This window comes from Vombatus ursinus, unplaced genomic scaffold, assembly GCF_900497805.2.
Source record: "Vombatus ursinus unplaced genomic scaffold, bare-nosed wombat genome assembly UNPS02014785.1, whole genome shotgun sequence".
In the NCBI taxonomy this organism is placed as follows: domain Eukaryota; kingdom Metazoa; phylum Chordata; class Mammalia; order Diprotodontia; family Vombatidae; genus Vombatus; species Vombatus ursinus.
Genome location: NW_020954563.1, coordinates 5,197,123 through 5,219,859, shown reverse-complemented (window position 1 = coordinate 5,219,859; position 22,737 = coordinate 5,197,123). Strand labels below are relative to the sequence as shown.

At 40.8% G+C, this 22,737-nt stretch overlaps 1 protein-coding gene across 1 annotated transcript in view; it reads right to left on the bottom strand.

Annotated features, from left to right (window-relative positions):
• Positions 1 to 4,819: 4,819 nt before the first annotated feature.
• TOP1 (DNA topoisomerase I) overlaps positions 4,820 to 22,737 on the bottom strand; it is a 115,891-nt gene continuing 97,973 nt past the window's right edge. Inside the window, exons 14-21 of the mRNA XM_027867121.1 lie at positions 17,799 to 17,942; positions 16,424 to 16,609; positions 15,859 to 15,927; positions 15,143 to 15,257; positions 13,783 to 13,910; positions 7,773 to 7,867; positions 7,379 to 7,528; positions 4,820 to 6,150 (exon numbers count right to left, since the gene is read on the bottom strand). Of these exons, the coding sequence (XP_027722922.1) occupies positions 6,048 to 6,150; positions 7,379 to 7,528; positions 7,773 to 7,867; positions 13,783 to 13,910; positions 15,143 to 15,257; positions 15,859 to 15,927; positions 16,424 to 16,609; positions 17,799 to 17,942 (990 nt within the window). The 3' untranslated portion in view covers positions 4,820 to 6,047. The remainder of the gene's footprint in view (positions 6,151 to 7,378; positions 7,529 to 7,772; positions 7,868 to 13,782; positions 13,911 to 15,142; positions 15,258 to 15,858; positions 15,928 to 16,423; positions 16,610 to 17,798; positions 17,943 to 22,737) is intronic.

The window sequence follows — 22,737 nt, the reverse complement described above, 5'->3', positions numbered from 1 at the left end:
TGGACTCCCTACCTTTTCACCATCCCTTTCCCCAGTCTGACAGATACTATTAAGTTAACCCTTGATTATGTGATGTCCATGCTTAAAAACCTTCCCTTACTCACTCCTCAGTGACCATTAAAACTGCCCTCTCCAAAGTGACCAGTGACCTCTTAATCCCAAGTACAACAGCTTTTTCTCTATCTTCATCCCTCTTGGCTTCTCTGCAACCTTTGACATTGCACTTAGCAATGCCTCTCCGGCCCACTCTCCCTTCTCTTGGTTTTTGTGATACTACTTTTCCTTGCTTCTCCTACCTAGCTGGCTGCTCTTTCCTTTGCTGAATTATCTTCCAAGTTCTGCCTTCACTGTGGGTGTTATTCAGCATTCTGTTTCTAGACTTTCTTTTCTCTCTCAAATCTTGATGATCTCATAAATTCCCTTGGGTTCAAATATTATTTCTATGCAAATGATTCCCAGATATACATGTAAATACACATATGCATATACATACATAGGTATGTACCTGAACTCTAGTCTCACATCATTGCTTTGTCTATGAAATAGAATTCATCCTCTTTCCTTCCAAATCTACCTCTCTTCCTAACTTTCTGATTTCTGTTCAAGGCACTACCATCCTCTAAGTCACCCGGATTGGCAACCTCAGTCATGTCTGACTCTTCACTCCCTTTCCCTGCCCCCAATCAATCAGTCGCCAAGCCTTGATGATTTTATCTCTACATCTCTTGAACTTATTTCCTCTCTACTCACATGCCCACCCTCCAAGTTCAGTACCTCATCACCCCTTGCCCACACTAGCCTTCTAATTGGTCTCCTCTGCATTGCTTCCCTTCTTTCTATTCAGTGGTATTCGTCAAGCACTGGTCTGAACATGCAACCCCCTCATTAAGAAACTCCAATGGCTTCCTATTGAATCTAGGATCAAATAGGAAGTCTTGTTTGGCATTTTAAGCCCTTCAAACAGTCTAGCTCCAGCCAGCTTTCCCGTATTGATACATTACTCCATTCAGTGGACAGTCCAGTCAAATTTTGGCATCTTTGCTATTCCTCACACATCCCACTCCATTGCTGAAATCTGCCTTTCCATAGGCTGTCCCCCAGGCCTGGAATACTCTTCTCTCTCCTCACTTTTGTCTCAGAATCTCTAGCATCCTTTAAAACTCAAGTGCCACGTCCTACATGAAACCTTTCCTGATCCTCTCCCCCAAGCTGCTAGCATCTCCCTCCGCTCCTGTCCCCAAATTACTTCTCACTTAGATTGTGTCTCTGAAGGCAATGGAGGACAGCAGAAAGAGCCCTGACTTAGGATTTAGAAGGCCCGGGTTAAAATTCCACCTCTGCTTATTACTGCCTGTGTGACCTTGGACAAGTCACTTACCACCTTGGGCCTCAATTTTCTTTGTAATAGTCATAATGGTTATACTATTTATACAGCACTTTAAAATGTGGAAAACATATTACAAATATATCTCATTTTTATCCTCACAACAGAACAGAAAGGTATGTGCTATTATCATCCCCATTTGGCAGATGAGGAAATGGAGAGAGACAGAGGTTAAATGACCTGACCCAGTCATGCAGATTGTAAATGTTTGAAGCTGAATTCGAACTCTTTTTCCTGATTCCAGGTCCAGCACTCTATTCACTATGCCCCCAGTGCTACAGAATAAAGGGGGTCGGACAAAGCAGCATCTTAGATCTCTTCTAGTTCTCTGATATCGATTTGAATTTGAACAATATGGGTACATGTTTCTCTCAACAAAATGTCAGCTTCTTGAGGTCAGAGGAGCTATACATACATACATACATACATATATTTATACCTAAAACATATATATGTATATGTATGTGGGCATACACACATACCCCCCCCCCCCCATATACATACACTCACATACATCCCCAGCACCTAGCACAGTGCCTGGCACATAACAGGTGCTTAATAAATGTTTATTCATTGAAAATGCTGGCATTCAAGGCCTTCTGCAATCTTTTCGCAATTTACTTCTCTAATGTTCTTTCCCATAGCTACCCTAAACACCTTCCTGTTCCTTTCTCATTTGTAACTTTGTACCCCCTGCCTCAAATCCTCCTTTCTTTTTTCTCCTTCCTTAATGGTCAAAACTGTCTGTTAATTTTTACAGCAGGATCCAGGACTGACTCTTCATCATAAACAATTGGCAATACCAAGGCTCCTCATTTCTGACCTGGATCTAACAGCATTTTTGATCCCTCTGGTAGAGCTAGGTGTCCAGGTAAAGCCCTAACTTACTGAAGGGATCCTGTCCTTAGAAGGGAAAGGAAGGAAAGATTATGGAACATCTGATGTTAAGTGCTTAGCGCACAGTTGTGTGGACAAGCAGGGCTGCCAACATAGAGCGAGAGGAGGGCAATTAAAGAAACTGGTGAGGAAAGAGACCTCGGGAGAGCAGGAAAGAGGAAAAAGACACCGACTCACTCGTTTAAAGGGCTTTCCTCACAGCTAACTTTCCAGATAGGTGATGGTAGTGTTGGGATTCTCCCCCTTTAACAGATAAGTGGTCACATGCCCATAGCTGTACAGCTGGACATTGAGGTGGGGGACTCAAAGCCAGGTCCCCTGAGTTCATTTCAGGCACTTTCCCCCTCTACCATAAAACAAACAAACAAAACAAAAAACGAACGCAACTCCAATCCAATTCAATAAACACTTATGAAAAGCCTATAGATCAACTGACAATTATTTAGTGTGCCAGGCACTAGGGATGCAAAGACAAAGAATGAAACTGTACAAAGCATGGTGCTTCATTAGGGATTAGTGTTGCTGGGGACCAAGGAGAAGGTACAGGTTGGAGTTAGGCAGAATTAGCCCCCACCTTCCCTTAAATGGGATCAAGGTTCTCCGACCCCCATTCCTCCTGGTTGGCAATATGCCCACAACAAGAGATAGCGGCACATTTAAGATGCCTGAGAAGATGAGGAAGGAATCCACAGTCTTATTTATCAAATCTACCGATGATGGTGGCAGTGGCAGTGGCATGTGTGCGTGTGTGTAACTGTTCAGGATGATCCCTAAAAGAGTGAGCAAGGTAGCCTTAAGATCAAAGGAAGTCATATCTCATTCCCCAGGGAGAAAATGACTAGAAGTTATTATCTAGCCAAGTGAGGTTGTACAGGTGGAAAGTATAGAGGGGGCTTCAACAACTCAGAAAATCATAGCCATCAATTCTGGCATGACAAAGCCCTGCCAGAGGGGGAGGGCAGTCTAGGGACAGCTTGAGCTTCGGAGGCTGATGTCAGAGTGATTCAGTGACAACGACTGTCTCTGAATGCTTTCAATATCACGTGTCTTATGAGAATCTCAAATATCAAGGAGCATTTCCTGAGCACTGTGGGGGAGGCAGAGAGGAAATACTTGAGGTCTCACTGCTGAAAGAACTAGCATTCAAGTCTGGGAGATCAGATGCACATCCAGAGGAAAAGTTAATTAAAAATATAAGATAGGGTATGTACCCTAAATGCCAAGTGAATGGCACTAAGCTCAGAGAAGGAAGAGAAAGAGGAGGGAGAAGAGACATTCTAAGTGACAGTAGCATCATATGTAAAGGCAGCAAAAAACAAAGCATAATCCAAAGTGGGTGTAGATGGCAAAGGAAAGTTTTAACTTTGGTTGGTTATAGATCAGACATTAACACCATCGGTTACATTCCATCTCTAACTTTTTTGGCTTCTATGTTGGTCTTACTCACATGATAGGATTCTTTTTAGCCATACTTTGTGACAGGGACTTTCAGAGCCAGCCTGATCCTAAGAGCTCTGGGACACAGGCTCCATCTTTGGACCCCGAGTACCTTCCTCCAACGATGGCCGCTGCATATTCCTTGCCCAGCCACGAGTCCTAGTGTGCGGGGTGTTTAGGATCTGCTTAGGGAATCTTCAATCTGGAGGGGACCCCCAGAGGTCTCTAATCCAACTCCTAAACATTGCTAGCAAATGGTCATCTAACCTTCGCTAATCTATTAATAGGGATCTTGCTAACTCCTGAGTAGCCCATCCCATTCCTGGAGAGCTGTTGGGAAATTCTTCCTTATACAGAGTTGAAATGACTCCCGATAACTTTCCCCACTGGCTAGTACTTCTTCCCTAGTCCTTTAGGAACTATAAGGTGCTACTCCTCAGGTTACCTATAACTACCACCAATAATTTGGGAACCTTTGAGTAGGCAATACAAACACTATCTCGACAGATGCCCTGCCTCAGGGAAGCACAACAATATGACCTGCATTTCTAAAAGGAATGAAAACAGAAATGTAAGCTCGGTCTAGATCTTGAACAAAGTCTACTTTTGTCACCCAATGGGACAAGTGATGATGGCACAGACCTTAAAACGCCAAGGACAAACATTTGTTCTTTGCATCAGTTTTCTCTGTTCCATAGCTGTAGATGAACCTCAAACCCCAACATCCCACAGGTATAACCCCCACCTCAGCTTACAGCTCATACCCTGCTCTTCGATGGCACCCTCATTATTATCAGGGACTGTCTCCCTCACGTCCCAGTTGAAGAGTGGTTCCCCAAAGTACTGGGCCAAAAGCATATACATGGATTGGTGTGGCCCAACGGCACTCATGAGGAAAAAAACAAAACTGGTAGTTTTGTGTATACAGCCGAGCATGATAATTTTATTGTGGAGAGAACAAATGAGACAAGACATAGCAGAGATTTCACTGTGCCCCTGGTTCAGGGCAGTGAAGTGTGGTGAGGTCAGCTGCAGTTGGAGGCCCCACACCCAGACCCAGCCATGCCATGCTGCTGACCAAGGAAGACACAGACACCAAGATTCCGTTAAGTTGTAGGAATTTATTTTAAATAACCTACAGTTGATTAAAAGGGAATTCATGATAAAAATAGAAGATACTTGAGGAAAGATGTGGGAAATGGTCTTTGCACACACTCTAAGCTAACAATGCCTCTAAAACTAATGATTATAGCAAAAAAAAAAAGTCTTCACATTAAAATTCTGCTTTTTGTTTTTTTTTTTTAAATTTTTTACACAATTACAAAAGAAAAAATAAAAGCCCTAAAATCTTGATTATTTTTCCTTTTGGGACCAAATACTCATTTTCCTCGAAATTTATTGACCTGTGGAACATTTTACACAATAGACTCTTTCAAGTAACAACATTGGGGTTTAAAAAGAAAAAAAAAAAGAGAGAGGTGGGTATTTTAGAAGTGTACAGAACATGCTCAGAACAAAGAATGATGGGAAAATGGTTTCAGTCACTGATTATTTCATTATTCTCAAACTCACTCATCCCTCATCCCTCCCAACCCCAATCTACACGATCTTTAAGATCAAGAAAAAGGTTTAAATATTTTAAAATAATTAAAAGAAATAAAAATTCACATTTAAAAAAGGAACACTCAAGTCAGGAAGCATCTTCCCATCATGCTTTGCTATGAACAGATGTCTGCACTGAAACACTGCCGGTGTCACAACTGCTTCAAGCTAAATGAAAACTGACAGCTCTAACAGGTGCGCTGGGTTTCTGTTTTACTTAATTTTAAATTCCTGAAATGGGAGAGGAGGAGCAGGAGGGGGGAAGGGTTAGGAGTTCATTTTCTATTAAAATATAGAAGTTATTGCAAAACCCTAACTGTAAAAACGCACCAATATAATCGGACTTCGTATACAGTAGCTAAAGAACCCAAACTCTTCAGTGAAATGGCAAATTTGTCTGGCGGAAGGTTGACAAATTCCCATTCACTCACCCTCTTAAAAAACAAAACAAAACAAAACAAAAAAAATGAAAAAAAATCATACAGCTAGAATTTTGATATTTGAAATATTTTTAAATAAGTTGTCCATAGGACAACTGGCTCAGCTCTCTGTTAGAATATTTCCAGGTTTTTCTCTTCTCAAAGATGTTGGCTTATTAACGCTTCCTTGCCCACTTGCTGTCCCTCTCCCCCCACCCCCCTCAAGTACAAGGGCAAGTAAGGCTCACAGTTTCTTAATATTCCTCAAACCTGTTTCCTTCCCATAAAATCTCACCCTGTAAAAACAGCTAAAATTCATAGTCTTTATCGGCCATGTCAATGGCCCAGGCAAACTTCTCTCGCTGGGTTTTGTTATAGATTTTCTCAATCGGGATCCCCCACTTCTTACACCTAGAAACAAAAAGGAGACAAACATTAGTTGTCTATTAGTAGGTACAGCGATCCCCTGGAGGCAGAGGACACAAGCCCAGATCTGGTGCCCATTCCAAATTAGGTTTCCATTAGACTCCATGGACTCTTTAAGAGTTTTTATTCCAAAGACTAAAACAGATTTTTAAAAAATGAGTGTCGTTTTAGAAGGAGGAACATAACTTTGCTCCACCAAGCCAAGGTTGCAAAAACACAAGATGATACAAAGAAGAGCTTCAGGTTGTCAGTATCTTTGGAATGTCATTCATGGAAGCATCTGGGTATATTTCTGAGTTACTTTGTCTGTGTCTGTTTCTTCTTTTCGTCTCCCCGCTAACTTTCCCTCAAATGGCCATAATGCTGAAACATATGTTTTTTATATTTATTAGATAGCATTGATTCTTATTTTCAAAATGGATGGACTGGATAGGAAGCATGGTGCAGCAGGGGTGGGGAACCTGCGGCCTTGAGCCCACATGTGGCCCTCTAGGTCCTCAAGGGCAGCCCTTTGACTGAATCCAAACTTCACAGAACAAATCCCCTTAATAAAAGGATTTGTTCTGTAAAACCTGGACTCAGTCAAAGGGCCGCACTTGAGGACCTAGGTGGCCACATATGGCCTCGAGGCCGCAGGACCCCCACCCCTGGCCCAAAGGCTAGAGAAGCAAGCCTTGGAGTCAGTAAGAACTGAGCTCAAGGCCCACTTATAATACATATTGTAATTCTACATATGATTACTTATTACACATGCTAGGACTCTGGCCACATTAATCAATCTCTCTTTGACCCCAGCAACTTTAGTTACAGAGCAGGTATGGGTCTGCAAAGGTATAGAGAGTTTTGTTACCAGCAATCCCAGGTTTGGTCTAAAAAAGAAAGTAGACAAATTAAATATTTTATGTTCTGCTATTTTAAATTTTGTTGCTAAAAAAAAAAACAAAAGGCAACCAAACCCAAACTTATGCAACTTGTTGGAAAACAAAAGAGTTCCTATGATAGAGTTTTGCTCTCAGTCCTGTAAGCCTGAATGTAAGCCTCTTCTTACAAAGCTGAGTTCCAGAGTTTTAGGAAAGCCATCATTACCGTCTCCAAGGAGGGGAGGGAACATGAGGGAAGCAAGGAGGAAGCCTGCACACCAGTCAGTATCCCTTAGAGAGGGGCATAAAGGGCTCTACTTCCTCCACACAGAGGGCAGAAGGCAGGGGCTTACCAAGCAACTGAGATCCTGGGATCTAAATAGTTGAGTTTGGAGGTTCCCAAGGCAATCTGTTTGTTCTCCTCTCTGTCTGTGGCCTGAACCTCCAGTTTCATCAACTGTTCCTCCAGCCTCTGCACAGCTTTCTTCTTAGTCTCTACCACTCTGTAAGAACGGGGCAGAAACGTTACCCAGAGGTAGACCTCAGAGTCACCCAACTCTCATGATATCCAACAGACAAGTTCTGTTGACAGCTCAGTCACTAGACTTCAACAGCTCAAAGTCTTAGATGCCAAAAGAATTCAATGATAGGCTCTTAGAAAGCAGAACCTCCCGCTTTCCCCTGTGCCTCTGGGCTCCCTGCTGTGAACCCCTTACCCCTGCATGGGATCTCAATGTCAGGACGTACTTTTTAGACTTGACATCCTTTCGGACCTTGGCCTCGGCTTTGGCACTTTTAAGATCTCTTCGGGCGTCAGCTAGCTGGTCCTTCTTGGCATCAATCTGGGTCGGAAAAAAACACAATAGCAGGGATTTGGGTTAGACAAAGCTCCTGCAAGAGGATGGGCCCCTCCCTGGTGATCCAGAGGAGAAGGAAAGCAGCCTCACTGGGCAAGGAGAACCTTGGGAAACTCCAGGGCCTTTGCTTCTAGGCTCTAATTCTTTAAAAAAAAAAGTATTCAATATTTTATTTTCCCCCAGTTATGTGTAAAAACAATTTTTAACATTTGTTTTTTAAATTCTGAGTCCTTTGTGGTATATGAATGTGATGGAATACTATTGTGCTATAAGAAATGATGAACAGGCTGACTTCAGAAAAACCTGGAAAGACTTGTATGGTCTGATGCTGAGCGAAGTGAGCAGAACCAAGGGAACGTTGTACACAATAACAGCCACATTGTGTGATGACTAATATTGATAAACTTAACCCTTCCTGGCAATACAAGGATCTAAGATATCTCCAGAGGCCTTGTGATGGCATATGCTATCCACACTCAAACAAAGAACTATGGAAGCCGAATTGTTATTTTTTTTCTCTCCTGTTGAGTTTTGTTTCCTCTTTCTGATGGTTCCTCCTATTGGTTTTAATTTCTACTTACAACATCACTAATGTGAAAATATGTTTAATATGAATGTAAATGTATAGCCTATATCAGATTGTGCGCTGTCTTGGGGAGGGTGGTGGGATGGAAGGGGGAGAAAAATTTTAAACTCAAAAGCATATGGAAGTGATTGTTGATAAATCAAAATAAATTAATAAAAAGTTAAAAAAAATAAAAAAAAATTCTAAGTCCCAAATTCTCTCCCTTCCTCCATCCTTACTCCTTCTTCCATTGAGAAGGCAAGCAATTTAGCAAAGGCTATATACGTGTAGTTATGTAAAACATGTTTCCATATTAGTTTTACTGTAAAAGAAAACATAGACCAAAAAAAAAAAAACCCTCAAGAAAAATAAAGAAAATTTCAAAAAAGTATGCTTTGATCTTTATTCAGACACCATCTGTTCTTTCTCTGGAGATGGGTAGCATTTTTCATCCTAAGTCCTTCAGAGTTGTCTTGGACCATTATATTGCTGAGAATGGCTAAGTTATTCACAGCTGATTATTTTACAGTGTACAATGTTCCCCTGGTTCTATTTATTCCACTTTGCACCACTTCATGTAAATCTTTCCAGGTTTTCTGAGAGCATTTTGCTCACAATTTCTTATAGCACAATAGTATTCCATCACAATCACATACCACAACTTGTTCAGCCATTCTCAAATTGATGGAAATCCCCTCAATTTCCAATTCTTTGCCACCAGAAAAGAGCTATTGTAAGTATTTTTGTATGTATAGGTCCTTTTCCTTTTTTTTTTTTTTAAATCTCTTTTGAGATACAGACATAGAATAGGTATTGCTAGGTCAAAGGGTATGCATGGTTTTATAGCCTTTTGGGTATAGTCCCAAATTGTTCTACAGAATGGATTAATCAGTTCACAACTCCACCAACAGTCATTAATGTGTCAATTTTACCACATTCCCTGCAACATTTGTCATTTATCCTTTCTGTCCTATTAGCCAATCTAATAAGTATGAGGTAGTACCTCAGAACTGTTTTAATTTGCATTTCTCCAATCAATAGTGAGTTAGAGAATTTTTCATATGGCTATAGATAGCTTTGATTACTTCATCTGAAAACTGATCATATCTTTTGATCATGTATTAATTGGGGAATGGCTCTTATTTTTATAATCTAGTCTCCAATTTTACAAGGTTGCCATGACCCTAGATAGATTATTAATTCTCAACACTTGTTTTCGAAGGGCCACAGGAAAATGATGAAAAGGGGATTTAAGGAAACAAAAGCCCTTGGCAAAAAATAGGCTGGCAACAGTATATCACATCTCTCAGCAAGGTCTCAAGAGCTCACCAAAACCAAGCAACTGAGAAACAAGTATATGTTAAGTGCTATTATGTGATGGGTATACAAAGACAAAATGAAATAGTCCTTTTTCTCATATCTCACACACACACACACACACACACACACACACAGGACCTAGCGTTTCATTGGCTTTAAAACGATTCCTAGATGAGGAATTTCCTCTGCCAATGCACTTGCCCTGTACCTTATGTATTAGAGGACTGCCCACAGGGCCAACAGGTTCAATGACTTGTCCAGGGTCACAAAGCCTGTGTGTCAGAGGCTTCCAGGCTCTGGGGCAGGAACAGCTGCCATGAAATGCTGCTTTTTTACACATGTACACACAAGATGTGTAATTATAATATATGTGTAAATTATAGCAGCTCTTCATGTGGCAGTCAAAAATGAAGACTACAAGATGTTCTCACATTGGGGAAGGGATAAACAAATCATGACAAAATCAACAGTTTCAGAGGAAAGGGGGAAGACTGATGAACTGATTTATGGTGAAGTGAGTGGTACTAGGAGAACAATTCATACAATTACAACATTACTATAAAGGCAAACAACTTTGAAAGACTTCAGAACTCTGATGAATGCCACAATAAACCACAAGGCCAGAGGACTGATGATGAACCATGCCACCCACATGCTGCCAGAGGGGATGGACTTAAAAAGCAGAAGGAAGCATACATGTTGGGGCCATGGTCAATGTGGGAATTTGTTATGACAGTTTTGGGGTTTTTCTGTGTGTGCGCAATTGGGGGCGGCAGTAAGAGAGATAAAAATGCTTGTAAAATAAATTAACAAAAAACAATGTACTTAAAAGGCAATTTGTGGGAAGAAGACAATAGCAACTATGGGGCTCAAGAAGACAATAGCAACTATGGGGCTCACTTGAGCTGAGTCTTGAAAAAAACCAGGAATTTGAGGTTCCTTGTCATAAAAAATTCTTGGAGTTAGAAGACCTGAGTTAAATCTGACCTCGGACATTTACTACCTGTGTGACCCCGGGTAAGTATCTTAACCTCTATTTGCCTCAGTTTCCTCATCTGTAAAATGAGGATAATAACAGCATCTACCTCCTGGGGTTGTTGTGAGAATCAAATGAGATAACTGTGAAGCACTTAGCACAGTACTTGGCATATAGTAAGTGCGATGTAAATGTTAGCTATTACTTTTTTCCTTCATTATTAATCTGGATGAGAGTTCTTCACCTTGAGAATAAGAAACACAAAACCTTTCAGCAACAAGGAACAAGAGCTGCTCAGACAATGATTCTCACTGTCCCCTAGCATGCCAAAGGACAAACCCTAAGAATGCCACAGGGTCTTCAGAAACAGAGCCAAGACAAGCATATTCCTCTAAAACATCCAGGGCCCTGGGAAGATGGCAAACAGCTCCTCAGAAAGAGGAGGATCCAGCACAAAAACACGCCAGGCACCAAGACACATGACTTGAGAATCCCAGCAGCACAAGGACTCTTAAAACAGAGCAGGAGGGCAACGAGTAATGACGAGAAAAATGGGAAGTTCTTGCATAGAAAACACCCAGCATTTTGTTCGGTTGGCGACCCTCTTAACAATCGCCTGATGAAGGGAGCAGTACTAGTGTAGGGATGGAGCGAGAAGGCAACACCAGGGTCGCCCTGCCTCTCCCCTAACAGGTCAGACAATTCCAAGCTCCTGCTGCTCCATTCCCACATCTGGTCAATATCTTGCTCCCCTCTGTCTGGGCCAGGATGCTTTACAAAGGGACCCAACGAGTATGGCCAAGGTGTGATTACTGCCTTGTTCCTACCCTGGGACAAGGGAAAGAGAAGGAAAGCACTGGACAGAAAGGGGGCTCGGGGTGAGAGGGTAGAAGCAGAAAAGGGTCAGGGAGGGGATGGGGAAAGTAGAGTAGTCAAGGACAAAACCTTGGCTTCAGCTTTTCTGGCTATAATTAACCCATAGCCCAGTAAGTTTGACCAGATCTCTACATCATTGACATGCTACTACTTCCAAGTCACTCCTGGAACTCTCAACACTGATGTTCTCAAAGGGCTGGTGTGCCCTTTTGCCAGGCCAGGGCAAATGTAAGATGATCCCAGAATAATCTGATGGACATGCCAAGTTATTTAAGTGATTCCAGGTTCAAAAGGGCTTGCGAAGGAAACTGGCAGGCAAGGTTAAAGCCAAGCATTGGGCGAGCAGCACAAAAATGGTATCAAACGTAAATCACTTTCGCCTTGGAATGAAAAATGCACATTGCCTTAGAGAGCCTGCTGATTTCTTCACCAGCTGTAACCTCCAGAGAACAGAAAGAGCCATCACTCAGGGGCCTAGGGAGGGAGCTTGCTGAAGCCTCTCATTGTCTCCCTCCAGACACACACAGAATACTCAAGGGTGAAAACAGAGCCCAGTATTGTGAAGGACATTTTAAACAGAATCATCAGATACATTTGACTACCAGTGGCTTTTGCCCTAACATATATGTTGGCCAAGGCCAAGCTAGGATAACTGAAGGCTGCACACAAAAGAAACCCTCATACCACTGGCTGAGATCATCTTGGGGCTCTAAATGCAGCAAGCCACAGGAATTGTCACCCACTTTAAGAGAAGGCAAAATCAGGAGAGAGAAAGAGCATGAAACAGAGGACTAAGAACAACTTCTCACTGAACATTACTGCAGGAAAAAAGCCACACCTGCAATGCAGCTCAGGGAATCACAGGCTTCAGAGCTGGTAGGGCCCTTAGAGACTACGCAACCCCACCCCCTCATATTTAGAGGAGGAAATGGAGGCCCAGAGAGGTTTGTGCTGAAGGCACCACTATCCTTCTCAGCTTCATAAAGGCTATCACTTTTACCTCTTGCCCAGGTCTGACCAGGTCACTCTCTAGCTCAAGAATCTTCATTGGTTTCCAACTAACTTTACGACAAAGCATAATCTCTCTAGGTTGCATTTAAAAACATCTGCACTCCAGTTCCAACTTGCTTTTCCAGACTTTTTTATTTTCTATTACTCCCCTCTATACACGGGGCATTCTAGTCAAACTAGCCCACTTTCTATTCCCTGAATGTGATATTCCAGCTTTCACCAGCACCACTCTCGCACAATCTGTCCCTGATGCCTGCAATGTATTCTTTTTCAAATGTCTGCCTCCTCAAATCCTTACTTTTGTTCAAGGCTTAGCTCAGATCTCACCTCCTCTGTGAAGCATATCCTGATATACCTAATTGTTATTTCTCCCACTATCCTAAAATGATGATTCTAAGTAACTTCCTAATATTTTGAGCTGTCAGAAAGTTGAGAGGGCTGCCTGGAGGTCGTGGAGGACGGCCATGAGTCAGCTGTCTCACAGTGAGGCTTCTTCTGGGGAAAGGTTGGATTAGGTGGCCATGAGGTCCCTTCCAACTCTCACATTCTGGGGATCTGTAAGTAATTAAACCAAGAGTGTGTGACGTGGCTGTGTACTTTACAAAGCCTGTGTCCCAGATTAGCATTAATTTTGTTAGTAATAGTAATCATGCCTTGTTCCTGGTATGAACAAAGAACTGACCGTGGATACCAAACCAGAGAGCTGAGATCTCTTCCAAAGAAAGGCCACCCTGCCCAGAAGCATAGGAGGCAGCAGTGAGGAAGCCATTTCTTCCTTCTCTGGGCCCATTCACCTCCAAAAGTTCTAAAGAATATAACACACCACTTCCCCAACAGGCTACTGACGCCATCTTTTCACAACAGCTACATAGAGAATGGGAAATCTGTAGTGCCTAACAGAGAATCGTTGTCCAAGATGTAATTTCTTTTCAACCTATGGCAGGAATCCTGTGTTCCCCTAATTGTACAGAGAAGAATTTTTGCATTTTGAGTATTTTCAGATAATAGCATTTGCCCTTTTCTTCTAGAACAGTTCTCATTTCAGCAATGAAATGATCCTGTAATGCAAATGTACTAAGCTGGACTGTAAGCATCCTCCACCTGCTCCCCTGGGGTACGGCGACTGATGACAAGATGTTTGAAGCCATTTACCTTAGTCTGCAGGTTCATCATGGACTTCTCAAAAGTCTTTGGTGGTGCCCTCTGATGGTTACACAGAATCGCAACAGCTCTATTGGCACGGTTATAAGAAAGGATCTTTGCTGGGATATTTTCATCCGCTATAAAAGAACAAACACTGTGATAAGTGGGAGAACTCAATTCTGAGATCCCAGCCTGTCTCTACCCCACTCATTTTACTGGCTTTTATTTAATTCCAAAGACTGAGAGGCAACCTCCTCAGAGTCAAGGTCACAAAACCTGATAATAAGAAATCAAAATAGCACCTGGAATCTCACATGCCAGATCATTCTGGGTTGGCCTTTTACTGGGGGGTGAACCAGGGTGAGGGGGAAGGGCCTGATTAGATGGCCTCTAGATGGTGGAAAACTCACAGTCTACACCTTTACTTTCATTATAGCCAAATAAAAACCCATCAATCCCACACCGACATTACTCTTTCCACTCTTTAAAGGATCGGTGGAAAATCTGCAGTTGAGCCAGAAAAAGGCCAGGAAAAACAAGAGAAGAATCTCAGTTACAATGAGGGGACAAGAGATTTTTTTTTTAATTCAAGCCATAACTCTGTCTTGCTTTGAAAAGAAAAAGTCATGTGAAATGGAAAACCAGGCTGTATCCAATGAACCTTTTTTGAAGGTAATAGTATCATGTCTCTCTATAAGCCTCCTCAACACCTGAAAAGCTGTTGAAACTCTGGTCCCGAAATCATGCTGTCTATTATCCTCTGTTCCCCATGTGACAACTCACCCGACCTCACCGCAGCACACACTTTTTGAACCCCCTTATATAATGCAAAGCATTAAAGCCACTCTATATATTATGGAGAGTAATGAAAACTTGGCAATAATTTGGCTCCACCAATTGCTTTGGGGTATTGGCAAATACCCTCTGGAGCTAGTTTTTGGAAAATACAACCAACTGTGAGGGGAAAATAGCATATACCTCAGGGAACAAGTTCATTGCCACCTTTTCCATCTAGTAACCATGACAACCCTACTTGCTCGCCAATTTCAAAAGGACATCATATCACAATGTCTTCACCATAGTGAGCTTTGTAATAACATATATAAAAAATAAAAGCCTTTTCAGAGCTGTGCTTGAACGCACTTGTTAGCATTTTAGGAATGATGCTGGAAGCCGGTGTTGGGGCTATTGGTCTCTGAGCTTCTGAGCTTCTCCCAGCATGCAGACACACACACACACACACACACACACACACACACACACACACACACCCCGAATATATGCACTCCTGCATGCCTGGGATTCAATGAGCTGAGTGTGCTTCATACCCCACACTGCGTTCATTCTAACTCAGGAGGGGAACACTTACGAGCAGTGAGCTCCTTTAGCTGCTGCTGTAGCGTGATGGAGGCATTGTATGTACGGAAGACCTTGGCTGTCAAACCCTCCATGAGATCTTGAAGGTGTTTGTTGAGGATACTGGTCTAGGAGAGGAATTGAGAATTTCAGTTGAAACCCTGGCCCTGAAATACCACTTGCTTACTTCCAAGTCACTAGATCTTTTCACACATCAATACAACTTCACTCCCACTTGGGGCCCAATGAGACCAAACACTGGCAGGGGGTGGGGGGGGCACAAGTGCCCCCTGATGGATGGAAAGTTAGGGGCTAGCAGTGACTTTTAAGAGAGCCAGGCTGAAAAAGCAGTGTCTTCTTTTCTCTATAAAACCCTAGAAACCTGAGATGCTCAGGTTTAGACAAACTAAAAGCAGGTCTAGAATTTCAAGATCAGGTCTGTGAAATGATTAAGATCAGCAGTGAAAGACTGCACTGACAGAGAGTTAGGGATACTCTGAAGAAAGAGGGCAGAACCACACTGATGCTGCCTGTGATGTGGAGGCAAGCTGCTCACTTAGGCGGTTTCTGAGCCCTCCGAGCTGGCTCACACAAGGAAAAGGTCCTCCATCTGGGGTGAGGGGTTAAGTGGGTTGACTCTGTAGCCCTAAAGGGGCTGACCTGAGTCCCCCACCGTGCTGCTCCCTGGCAGTGGCCTCACAACACAACTTAATTCTTGAGTATACTTACATTTAGTCTGTCAAAAAGATCATCCTCAGGCTGCTTGTTCTCCATAAATAGCTGAAGGTTCTTAAAAACCTAGAAGAAAACAACAAGAGTATAAAAATATACTAAAAAAAACTGAATATTAATTACATCTTGACCTGGAACAGTTTGAAACCAAGCTCTTTGGTACCTTCAGCTGTGAGGGGTCATCCACTGAGACACATCAGAAAACCTTCTTCATGATGTACAATCAGACAATGGGGGCCCTAAATAGCTTTCTCTAATGACTATAGGTCAGGCTCTGAGAGAGAAATTGGAAGAAGCTTCTTGAAGGGCAAATAAATAAGAATGGCTGGGGTCTATGAGGGTCTGAGCTTCATGTTTGAAAGCTTTGCACTGGACCACAATTACTGTAACACCACAGCCTCTGAAGCACATTCTGCTGCATATTAATGATGCTAAGAGTTTGTTGCTTTATCCTTGAGGAAACAGGAACAAAAAGAGGCTTAAAAGCCACAAAATAAGGGATACTCTATGCCTTTCAAGCTACCCCTTTCTGAAGCCATAAACACCAACCAGAATTGCTTACCCTCTTCTCAACAGGAACCTTGTTGTAGTATCGGATGGAATCCTTCCCTAGGAAATCAAACTCAACCACGTATTCTTGGCCATCCATCTCTGGATGTAAGTTAATGTGCTCTACTCGGAGGGAACAGCAGCCCACGGTATCAGCTGTCTCCCCTTCTTCCTTCTCATTACCAGCTCTCAGAGCAAGCTGTAGATTTGGCAGTGGGAGTTAGGGGAGACAGGAGAGGGGGAAGAGGAGATGGCAGAAAGAGAAGAAAACAGATGAAAAATATGAGTTAAAATGGAGGCTAGATTAAGATTTCATGAGATTAAAAAGGGAAGTCCTTTATTCCTCTTTGGGTAGTATTGGGAATTCTCATATGCCACCACTGAGTCCAGGGATGGTGAGCCTGCAGCCTCGAGGCCATGTGGCCTCAAGTTGAGAATCCTCCAATATTCCCAGCAGGGTATTACTGCTGCCTCAGGGGACTTAACCTTTTCTGTGTCATGTATACAACCCTCAGCAGTCTGCTGAGGCCTACAGACCTCTTTTCAGAATTGTGTTTTTAAAGGCTCAAAATACAGATTACAAAGGAAAACAATTATACTGAGAGACAGTTACCAATATGTTAAAACAAAAAAAAAAAAAAAAACAAATTCATGAATTCCCTGAAATGTAACTCCAGGTTAAGAACTTTTATTCTACTTGGAGGTCAAAAACTGGAGACTGGAGATTGGAGAGATTCAGTTCAGACAACTTGGTCACTGCTTTTTGTCACTAATACATGTTATTTCAAAAAAGGGACAGAATGAATCTGGCTTTTTAAAATAGAGCTGCAAATAAGATGTTGCCCCATGCTGGATATTAAGACTTGAGAAGACTGGAGTTCTGAGCAAATAACCATGCTCAGTCTTGAAATGGTCTGCTATAGGCAAACCCTGTCTAAACATGATATTACACAAAATTATGGTATTGGGGCAATTAGTTCCATAGGAAAAATGCTATAAATGGACAGTATTAAGTAGGGTTTCACAACTGTATCATGAGGCTTGATTACTGTGACATTATTACAAAACAATTTTGATTGGGGCAGAGTATGCCTATACCCAGTATGGGAATACAAAGTAGTAGAGTAATTAGATAACTACAAAAATGATTTTGCCTTTCACCAGAAGATGTTACAGTAAGAACTGGCTTCTTCGAGATAGTAATTGCCTAATTCTCCATTCATCTTCATTATATGGGCTATATCTTCTAATCTTGGCTGGAAAGACTTGGGCATGGAGCTGACAGTTGCCCTTTACCTAGAGCAAGTTTAAAAAAAAAACCAAACAAAAAACCAAATGGATAAGGGGGAAAATTTATTCACAAGTCTCCATGTCAGTATGCCCCTTACCTTGTCAATGAAGTATAATGCTACAGCCCTCTGTCGGACTTTCATTTCCTTGGACTTCCAGTCTTCTCGGTATTGGTTCCGGATCTTGTCTACACATTTCTTCAATCTGCGGGCCGTCTCATACTTCTGCCAATCCTTCTCCCCCTGCAAAGACCCAATCCCAGAAGTTTACCACCAAGAGCCAGAGGAATAAAAAATAATTCTAAATAAAGTTCAAGCCAAGCTCCTGAGGAGTTAATACCCAAGTAAAGGGCCTTGGGCTGTACCACATTTGGGCTCCAGTCAAGAAGATTCTTTGAGTTGGTAAGTGAATAGAACTGAACCAAAAGGCAACTGGCATATTCAAATTGAGGAGAGCTCAGACTGTCATAGAAGAATTGTCAAACCTAGCCCTCCCCCTCTTCTGTCAACCAAGTCTCTGGCTTTAACTCTATAAATTGCCTCCTATTTTGGAAAAAGTGCCCATCCAAGTGGAACACTGCCGTTACCACATAAGGCACCAAGTACCTCAACATTTCCAATTCACCTGTTACAGTCAATAGCATTATATGAATGTGCCATACGGCCAGAGTCCCTGCAGTAGCTTCATGCCAGGAATCAGATTCCATGAAACTCTGACATAGTAGAATCAAGAAGGCAAAGAAGCTTGAACCAATTACAGCATGAGATGGTTAAGGTGCAAAAACAACTCCCACGAACACTCGCTAGAGCTCATCATTTTAGGACCTCCTTATTTGTAGGCATTCTGTAGTACGATTTTGAGGTTATAGTAATTCATGCCTTCATTTGCTTTTTAAACCTTATTTTGGTTGCTCTTTTCTTTTATGTCACCTTTATTTCTGAATATATTTTTCTCATTCTCCTCCCCAGAAAACTCTCCCTTGTAACAAATATTATTTGAAAAAACAGAGAAGAGGGGCAACTAGGTGGCGCAGTGGATAGAGCACTGGCTCTGAAGTCAGGAGTACCTGAGTTCAAATCTGGTCTCAGACCAAACACTTACTAGCTGTATGACCCTGGACAAGTCACTTAACCCCAACTGCCTTAAAAAAAACAAAAAAGAGAGAAAGAGAGACGAAAAGAAAAACTAAACAAGCCTTCAACTGTGTCTCACAGTATGGGCAATATTCATAGTCCCATGCCTCTGCAAAAAAAAGAAAGGGGGGGCACCCTCTCTTCTCTTGTATCCTAGGCCAAGCTTATTATAATTAACCAATGTTTAGTTTCACTTTTTTGTTCTTTCTCTTTATGCTACGGTAGTCACTGTGTATATTGCCTTCCTGGTTCAGCTTACTTCATTTTGCATCAGTTCATTAAGTCTGTCTACCCATGCTTTTCTGAACTCTTCACATTTGTTATTTTTTATGGTGCAGTAATATTCCATCATATATATCTGCCGCCTTCCTTTACCCCTTCCCAGAGAGCCATCCTTTGTAACAAAAGATAAAAAGAGAGTTTAAAAAAAAGGAGTTTGGCAAAATTAGCTAATACATTTGCCAAAGCTGACAGCATGTTCCATGTTCTACATCCAGTGATTCCCCCACTTCTATAAAGAAGGGAGAGGAGAACATTCTCTCCTCTCTTCCTTGAGACCAACCCTGATTATTCTAAGTGTTCAATTTATATTAGGAAGGAAATAAGTTTTCCTTCTCATTTTCCAATTCTAAAATCATCTTCCTGACTCTTCTCTGGCCCCATCCCAGCTTTCCAAGTCTTAAGTCAGGCACTCAGCCCTAAACAAAAAATCTAATTAGTACAAATGTTGATGGAAAGGTGATTTCTCAGTTCCTCCTCCTTACACATGGCTGAGTGCTTACTATATGAAAGTCTGGGGTGAGGACTTGGAGACAGAAACAAACACATTCTACCTGCTCTCAAGGAACTCAGTCTAGTCAGGGACCTAGGGCACTTTAATAAAACAGTCATACCAAAATAAATAAATCAATAAATAAATAAAAATAAAACAGTTATATCAGCTAAGTGTCAAATGAATGATAAAAGTTAGGTGTAGGAAAGAGTGGAGAGAATGGCTTTAGTTTACAGCAGGGATTCTGAATCCTTTTTGCATGATGGACTCCTCTGGTAGTCTGGTGAAGCCTATTATCTTGAAATATGAAGGAAAACCAACTGTCTTGAAATACAGTAATAAAAATATTTTTAAAAAGCTAATGAGAAATTATAAACATGATGAATACAGAGAAGGATGGAAAGACTTAAATGAACTGATGAAGAGAAGTGACCAGAACTAAAAAAATATACACAAAGACTATAACAATGTAAATAGACACAATAACTACAAAACAATTGAAAGCGAACATTGCAAAACTACAAAGAACAAGCATGGCTCCAAATAAGATATGAAAAGACACCCCACACTCAATTCTTCTATAGAGGTAGGAAGTCCATGAGGGTGGAACACTGCATATATTTTCAGATTTTTTTTTCAATGTATTGATCGGTTTTGCCAGCTGTTTTCCCTCCTCTTTTTTTCTGTTAAAAATATTCTCTTATTTAGCACAGTACTTCCCAAATAAATGCTTTTTCATTCATTAAAAAAATGGAGGATATGATTATATATTTTTAAATTAAATTGTATCAATGTTTTTCATAAAATAATAAAGAGAAATAAAAATATTCTTTGTTAAATGGCTATCTGGGAAAGGTTGGGGAAGGGATATGGGGGAAATTTAGACAAGGTAAAAAACAAAAAATAAATACAAATTTATTTAAAAAACAAAAAGCAACAACAAAGTTCAAGGACTCTAGGTTAGAACTTCTGGTTTAGAGAGAGTTTAATTCAGTATGCTCCTCAACAATAGGCCTCCACTGACTCAAATCCTAATTTTGAAGTCACTATTTAGCTTACCGTTCCTGATCTAGTCTCCCCTGCATAGGAATCCACCAGAAGTACTTAGAAGGGTTGTATTCAAGTTTGGGATATTCTCTCTTCTTTTGCTATATTTACATTATAGTCATTATATATATTGTTTTTTAGTTCTGCTTACTTCTTTCTATGTCAGTTCATAAAAGTGTTCCTTTTAATTAATCCTTCTTAATTAATTAATTAATCCTTCTCTGAATCATTCATATTTATCATGCCCTACAAGGAAGGGAACTTGTTTAGCCAATTCTTAATTGATGGATATCAACTTTGTTTCTAGGACATTAATATCTCAAAAAGTGCTGCTATGAATATATTGGCCCATGAGGGACTTTTCTTGTTGGGTTAGTATGACTAGCAGTGGGATATCTGGGTCAAAAAGTATGGAATATTTTAAATATTTTCTAAAAGTATTAATTTTAAATTAATTTAATTTCAATTAAAGGCACTTTTAAAAAGCATTAATTTTCAATTGCCTTCCAGAAGGGTTGGACTGATCTACAATTCTACTAAAAGTATTAGTATCCCTATCTTTCTCCAGCCCCTGCAACGCTGACTATTTCCATCTTGTGTTATTTTGCCAAATTTCTAGTTGTGAGACAAAACCTCTGGGTTGTTTTGATTTCATTTCTCTCATTATTATTATTATTATTATTATTGTTGTTGTTATTGTTATTATTTTTAATTTGATGCATTCTTTCACATGGATATTAACTATTGTGGTGCAGTGGATAGAGTATGAGGTCTGGAGTCAGGAAGACCTGAGTTCAAATCCAGCCTCAGACACTTACAAAACTGTGACTCTGGGTAAGTCACTTAACTCTGTTTGCCTTAGTTTCCTCCTCTGTAAGAAGAGCTGGAGAAGGAAATAGTAAACCATTCCAGTATCTCTGCCAAGAAAACTCCAAATAGGGTCATGAAGAGCTGGACATGACTGAAAAATGACTAAACAATAAATTCTTCTTCTCTTTGTTCATATACTTTAATCATTTATTCACTGGGGAATAGCTTAATTTTATGTATTTGTGTTAATTTTCTGCATATCTTAGATGTCAGATCCTGATTAGATACTGATATAGTTTCCCAAAGAGTTTCTTTTTTATCCTTGCTGTATAAATTTTGCTCAAGCAGAAACTTTTCAGTTTCATGTAATTAAATTCTCTATTTTATGTTTTGTGATCATCTCTATTCTTTGGTTAAGAATTCTCCCCCAACCATTTGCAATTCCTGTTCAAAATACATGTACTAATGGACTAACTCAATAGACCACCTACCTAACTGCAGGCTGAAAGGTGGGCAATGTGTTTTTCATTTAGTTTGTTCTTGTCTTATGGATGCTTAACCTTCTCTCTTTTCAATGTCTATTCTAACAAAAATATTTCCAAATTCTTCTAATGGTAATGCTTAATGGATTGGGTTATAATGAAAAGATTCTTTTTCTCCAGTCCTATTTAAGCAACTATCTCATTCTATAATGAAGACATTTACCCACATTTTTTACAGGACATTTCACATTTTTATACTCGGAGTTTATAATTTGTTTATATTTGGAGTATAAATAGAAGGTCTGAGAAGGAAAAGGGAACCGTGCTCTTCAAAAACCCTTTGGCTTGTCTGGATGACAAACATCAGTTATCTTTCTACAATGCCCTTTTTGTTTTCAACTCAACCCATCCAAACTCTCAAAGACCATGGGAGAAGGTATATGCGTGACAGCTTTCTGAATGTGAGCTGCAATTTATACTCTCTTTTCTTTGAGTACAAAGTATAGAGGCAATGTAGTTTAGTGGGAAAAGAACTGGATTAGAAATCAACATACTAGTTTCTAGCCTTAGCTCCGCAACTAACTTCCTAAATGAAATTGAACAAATCACTTCATTTGTTCTGTCTTGGGCCCCATTTTCTTTTCTCTCTCTACTCTCTCGGGGATCTTGTTAGCTTTCATATGCTTAATTATTATCTCAATGCAGTTATCTAACAGATTTACACATGTCCAGTCCCAGTCTCTCTCCTGAGCTTTAGTTTTATACCGCCAATTGCCTATTGGACAAAAAATGG